Raw genomic sequence first — 5,669 nt, 5'->3', positions numbered from 1 at the left:
CATTTTAATCATAATATCTACATACATGGTCTTTCCGTTTTGTTGTTTATCCCAGTTACGTTGAAAAGGAGAAAACACGCTGTGCTGGCTGGTGACAAGACACCGCCGGTATCAGTCATCAGTCATCAACTCAAAATAATGACCATTATATCTCAGTCATATTCCAAGTACAAACGCTTAACAATGGTGGGCGAGGCGGGAGGGCTCTCTGGGTGTAGGCGAGAAGCTTTTATTTTTCAACAATTTGCAAGTGCAACAAATGGGTTTCAGCTTATAACAATTACACAAAAAAACAAGCTACAATTACGAGTAACAATTCTAGCAAAAATATACACTTTTAGTGAGTGAGAAACTTACATCGTTTTGGGGTTTTTTTTTTGTTCTGTGGGGGAGGGCTATTATTAGTAAATAGTGTATATATAGTTATACATATAGTTAGATATTCGAATGTCTTTCAAGCGCACACTGGGACGAGATTCACATAGTGTTGTGGGGTCCGGTTTCCCCCTTGGATTTCCCATTGCAAACATCACAATTGAAGGCTGAGTGTTGGTTGGGGGAGGGGACAAGAATACTATATATAAAATACGGAATAGGGAATATAGAATATAGAATGGGGGACCTGCTCTGCTCTGGAGAATGGTACGTTACGGCTTAAATTAACAATTTTTTTTTTTTGTCCAATTAGCGCCCTGGAATATCGATCTTGGGCCAAGCGCAAGCACAAACATTCATTCCAAGGCCAAAGCTGGGGGTACAGTTGGTTACAAAGAGGGAGAGGGTTGCTTTAAAAAGGGGTATTCAGGGTTGGAACGTTCCTATTCCCGTTCCCGTTCTCTTTAGTGGCCAGCCAAGCCCCGCTTAACCAGGGAAGTCACTGCCAGCAGCAGCGGCAGCAGCAGCATGCTGCTACCACGCAGTTTTTCCTGACCACTGGTCACCTGGTTCGATTTGACCGAAGCCTGCACTGGAGCTGCCACATCGGGGGCCTGTTGAACCTGCTGGGAGCCCGGCTGTACGGGTGCCATGGGCGCCAGGGGGGCTGGACCCTCGCCAGCTGGTGCCGCTGGTGGCGGCGGTGCCGGATAGCAGGCAATCTTCTCCACCTCCACCATTTTGGTGCTGTCATTGGGATCCGTTTCGTTGATCTTGGTGGGCACGCAAATGATGCCGCCCGCTGGTGGAGGAGCAGCTGCAGCCGCATCCGTTCCGGTTGTGTTTGAGGCCTCCGGATTGAAGGGAGCCATGGGTGCAGGGTGGGCCTCTTGTGTTCCGTTCATTGGTGGAGCTGGCGGAGCAGCAGGTGCTGCTCCAGGAGCCGCTGCCACTCCTGCTGCATTGATCACTGTAGTGCCATCGGTGGCATTCACCGGTACTCCATTGTTGATGATAATAATACGATCCTGGCCAGCTGCGGCGGGCGCTGCAGCGGCAGGTGAAGAACTGCTGCCACCGGAGGGTGTGAGAGCGTGGCCAAGCAGGGCGCCGCCCAAACCACCAGCCAGGAGGCCAGTTCCTATAAAGCAAAAATATTCAAATATTAAGTTTAGGGGGGAGAAATCAATAGAAATTTCCAGAAAAACTCACCGAAGCCCAGGCCGGAGGAGGACTGCTGCGGCGGCGCCGAGTAGTAGGTGGCGCCCGGTGGCAAAGCAGAGCCCGCCTGATAGTAGGTGGCACCCGGCGGTGGAGCAGCAGCGGCCGGATGATAGCCACCAGCCATGGGAACATGTCCAGCCGAGGGATAATAGGTAGCACCAGCGGGCAGGTTTGAGGGATAACCGCCTCCATGTCCGCCCGCTGCGGGATAGTACGTAGCACCGGCTGGTACACCCGAATACTGATTGCCATGATTCTGGGTGGCGGCACCATAACTTGGAGGAGCGGCGCCATAATTGGGAGCATGATAGGCAGGCGGCGCTTCGTGCATATTGGGTCTAGCACCGCCGACGGGATTGGATGCGGAGTAAGCAGGCGGCGGTCCCTGGGGGACATTCCAGCCCGGCTGCGGAGCCGAACCGGTGCCAGCTCCAGCTCCCGCTGCCGCTGGACGATTGGGTTGCGAGTTGTAGTTCGGATAGCTGAGCTTGGCGACATCGGCATGCGAATTGCCACCGGCGGCATGGCCGTTGGTGTTGTAGCTGGGCTGCGTCACATGGCCATAGTTGGAGGAGGAGGACCCCGACGAGGAGGAGGAGGTCTTGCGGTTGCCGTTGCCCTGGTTACGACGGGCATCCACAACATCGCCGCCATGCGTCAGCAGCAAGGCGAACACCGTCCAGGTGACGAAGGCAAGTCCCCGGCTTCTGCCACTGGTGGCCATCATCATCATCATGGGATCCTAAGGCCGTATATTACTCAGACTGGAATATGAAATATAAAAAGCGAACGCAAACAGCGCAAAAACGTTGAGCGTCAATCAGCGATCAAATCAACTGACGTGCATGCTAATTGCACAAACCCGTTTTGCGATGCGCGGCTTTTGTTGCTTTCGCTGCTGGTTCGGTTTTCGGTTTTAATTGTTGTTGCTGCTAGCCGTTAGCCCCGCGAGCGTTCGTTGCGTTTAAAAGTTTCGATCGTTAATATTTTTGCCAGTCGGGTTGATAATTTATCAAAATATCGAAATCGCGATTTTTATCTGATATTTGTTGATATTTTCTCCTTGGTCACTCTGAATTTCAAGGTAAAATGTCAAAACAAAGTTTTACATGCTTGGGGTCGAATTCTCATGTAGAATGTAAAATTTAAGTATCAAAATATCAGTATATTTTGCAGAGATATTTTAAATATCATCCTAAAAAATCCACACCTGATAATCGAACCACATGTGATATCGAATAATGTTGCAGCTAGAAACCCGGAGCCATAGCCGCCAGCTTCCGTCTGGCTCTTTTTTGAATTTAAAAACTTCCCACCTCAATTTAAAATACGGTTATTTTTTTGTATACACATTTATTGCAAGTTGGTTTGTTATATTGTAATTTACGTGTATGCCTCGCCACCTGTAACTACCACAACAATGTACGCATATTCCATTTTGCTTAGTTTATGTTTTATGTACGTGAAACGCTCTCTGGTTAAAAAATGTTGTCTGTGTGCGTGAGTGTGAGTGTGTAAATACGATCTGCTGGCAGTCCCACTCGCTCCACCGCCTGGACAGTTGCTTAGTTTTAACTAGATTTACTTAGTTAGAATGAGTTTCTGCCTTAGCGGAGTTTGTAATGCATTAAAAATTGATTCGATTTCGTTTTCGATTCGATTTACTCGCTATGCCTTCTTCTCGTTACTTTGCTAACAAAATGCACTCGTTATATGTGTGTGCGTGTGAGTGTGGCTGTGTGGGCTCGGACCGTGTGACCTTGTGGTTGTCTGAGTGTGTGTTTTGGAGATGTCCGCCCGCATTTATTCGTACTCATAACTTAATAACATTAATAATATTTGAAAAAAAAACATTTCTTGTATACATAAACCATTTTTTTTTGCTTTTAGTATCATTTGTCGTGATTACGCTTATTTTTTGGGTTTAGTTTTAAATTACTAACTACTTATATAATGTAATGTTAACTTGTTTTACTTGTTTTAATTTGTCCGTAAAGGTTTTGTTTTCTCATTCCACCTGTCCTTCTCTCCTCTTCCTTTCTCCTCATGTTCTCGACTCCTTCGGCCTCCCGCTTTCTGTCATTTAGGGTGTTTTTTTTTTTTTTTTTTTTGTTTTGTTTTAATTCTAACTGCAAAATTCTCTTTGCCAGTATTCGTTTTAGTTTGTTTTTCTTTTTTGTTAGTACTCGTATAATAAATCTGAACAATTTGTCTTAAAAAATATATACATATACGTAATAATTAACATTTCGCTATGTTCTCCGCCGTGCAATCCATCCGTAACTTGTGTATAAAATATTTTCATTTTCCACTACAAAAAATCACTCTTTTGCAAATAAAACTCAAAAAGTTCCTTTGTTTTCTTTCTTGATTTGCTGTTAACATTGTTTTTGTTGTTTGTTTGTTGTTGTTGTATTTGTTTCGTCCGTCTCATCCGTTGGGTCGTCGAGTGTGGGAGGCGTATAGTTTGGTAGTGGTAGTGTTAGCAGTGTTGTTGTAGTTGTAGTTGTGTTGCTGCTGTCCTGCTCGCTCGCCCGCTCTCTCCCGTTGCCGCTGCCGTTTTGAACGGAAACGGAAATCAGAAGAGTGGAAACAGAACAGAACAGACCGGAACCCATAACGCTTTAAATGAACAGAGATATGGCGTTAACGAAAAAAAAGTCTCAAAGAAGCGCGCACACACACACACATCGTGTGTGTGTATGTGTTTTGTTGTGTAAAATTGCATTTAGTTTTGCTTGTGTTTGTAGTTGGCACACCGACTTAAGATTGTTAGTTAAATTTCCTTTCCTTTTACAATTATACGCTTTGCTTTGGTTTTCGTTTTCATTATAATCTCGTTTTCGTATTCGTTTTCTGAGTATAGTAATCCTCGCTAAACACTTAGAAGACACACACACATAAACAAATGCCAACACAAACGGTTATATTCCTCTCCTCATCCTTCTCTACTATTCCTCCTACTCCTCCTACTCCTCCTACTTCTCCTCAACTCTCCCACCAACTCCAACACTCTGGTTTAGTTCTCATCATTATTTACTTTGGTTTTTGTTATGTAGTTTATGCGTTTAATTGTTTGTTTTAACCTTTGTACATATTTAATTCGATTTCGATTTCGAGTTTACTTTAGTTTCTGTGTGATTTAAGCACGTTTTGCTCGCCACAACAACAATGCAATGCACATTTATAAATATTCTGTTTTATCTCCCTTCCCAATTGAGGCGAGTGGTTTCTTTGTGTGCGTGCGTGTGATTCTCGAGAGAGGCTGTGCTGGGTGAGAGAGAGAGAGACAGAGAGAGAGAAAGTGAGTGTGTTTTGCATTAACCGTTAGGCCACATGCAAGAGAGTGTTCATTTATTTTGGCTTTTGGCTGGGGTTACGGGCGAAGGCGGTGCGGGGTGGCGCGCCCCCCCACCCACTCTCTCTCTCTCTATTTCTCTCTACGGCGAGCAGGCGGCAATGAAAGTGAGTGGAAACAAATGGAAAGCTGGCAAAAATAAACGCATCTCTAGCTAAGCGGGGAAAAAAGGAGCAACTAAAACGGAAGCCTCGAAGGTCGTGTGATTATCTCTCCTAGCGAGAAGAAAATGTATAGCTATAGTGTTCTTATTCTCCCTTCTGTTTACTTCTTTTGTTTTTAGTTGTTGTTAGTTTTTTAGATTTTAGTTTTTAATTATTAGTTTTTATTTAATTATTTTTTTATATATTTTTTTTATATGTTTTTTGTGTTGGCGGCACATAAGCAATTTCCTTATCAAAATCAGAAAAAATATAAGTACATACATACACACATGTATATTCATATGTAAATATTTTTGTTGTTGTTTTCCTTTCGTTTTTTTTCGTTTGTTCTTTAAATGTATATGTATATGTATGTATATGTAGGTGTATATGCAATAACATTTATATCGTCGTAATCATATAGCAAGGTAAATACATATAAATCTGTTAATGTGTATATTTTATAATGGGCGTGGCAGCCTGCGCGTCCCTCGTTTGGGTATGATTTTTTTTGTTTTTGTTTTGTTTTTTTTTCGTAAATATTACTATCCAAAAAAAGACAACAAACA

General features: G+C 43.7%; 1 protein-coding gene across 1 annotated transcript; it reads right to left on the bottom strand.

The window, feature by feature from the left end:
• Positions 1–205: 205 nt before the first annotated feature.
• LOC108079460 (homeobox protein unc-4 homolog) lies at positions 206–2,608 on the bottom strand. Its single transcript, XM_017173799.3, has 3 exons — positions 2,462–2,608; positions 1,588–2,363; positions 206–1,516 (listed from the first exon to the last, which is right to left on the bottom strand). The coding sequence occupies exons 2-3, from the start codon at positions 2,333–2,335 to the stop codon at positions 840–842; spliced, it is 1,425 nt and encodes a 474-aa protein (XP_017029288.1). The 5' UTR covers positions 2,336–2,363; positions 2,462–2,608; the 3' UTR covers positions 206–839.
• Between the last annotated feature and the right edge of the window lie 3,061 nt (positions 2,609–5,669).

This window comes from Drosophila kikkawai, chromosome X, assembly GCF_030179895.1.
Source record: "Drosophila kikkawai strain 14028-0561.14 chromosome X, DkikHiC1v2, whole genome shotgun sequence".
Taxonomy (NCBI): Eukaryota; Metazoa; Arthropoda; class Insecta; order Diptera; family Drosophilidae; genus Drosophila; species Drosophila kikkawai.
This window is presented reverse-complemented; position numbering and strand designations above follow the sequence as displayed.

Bases quoted from the DNA above. Each gene is read 5' to 3' on its own strand.
- LOC108079460 (XM_017173799.3), bottom strand. From the start codon at position 2,335: ATGATGATGATGATGGCCACCAGTGGCAGAAGCCGGGGACTTGCCTTC. The intron at 1,517-1,587 runs GTGAGTTTTTCT...TTTGCTTTATAG, and splicing joins CTCCTCCGGCCTGGGCTTCG to GAACTGGCCTCCTGGCTGGT.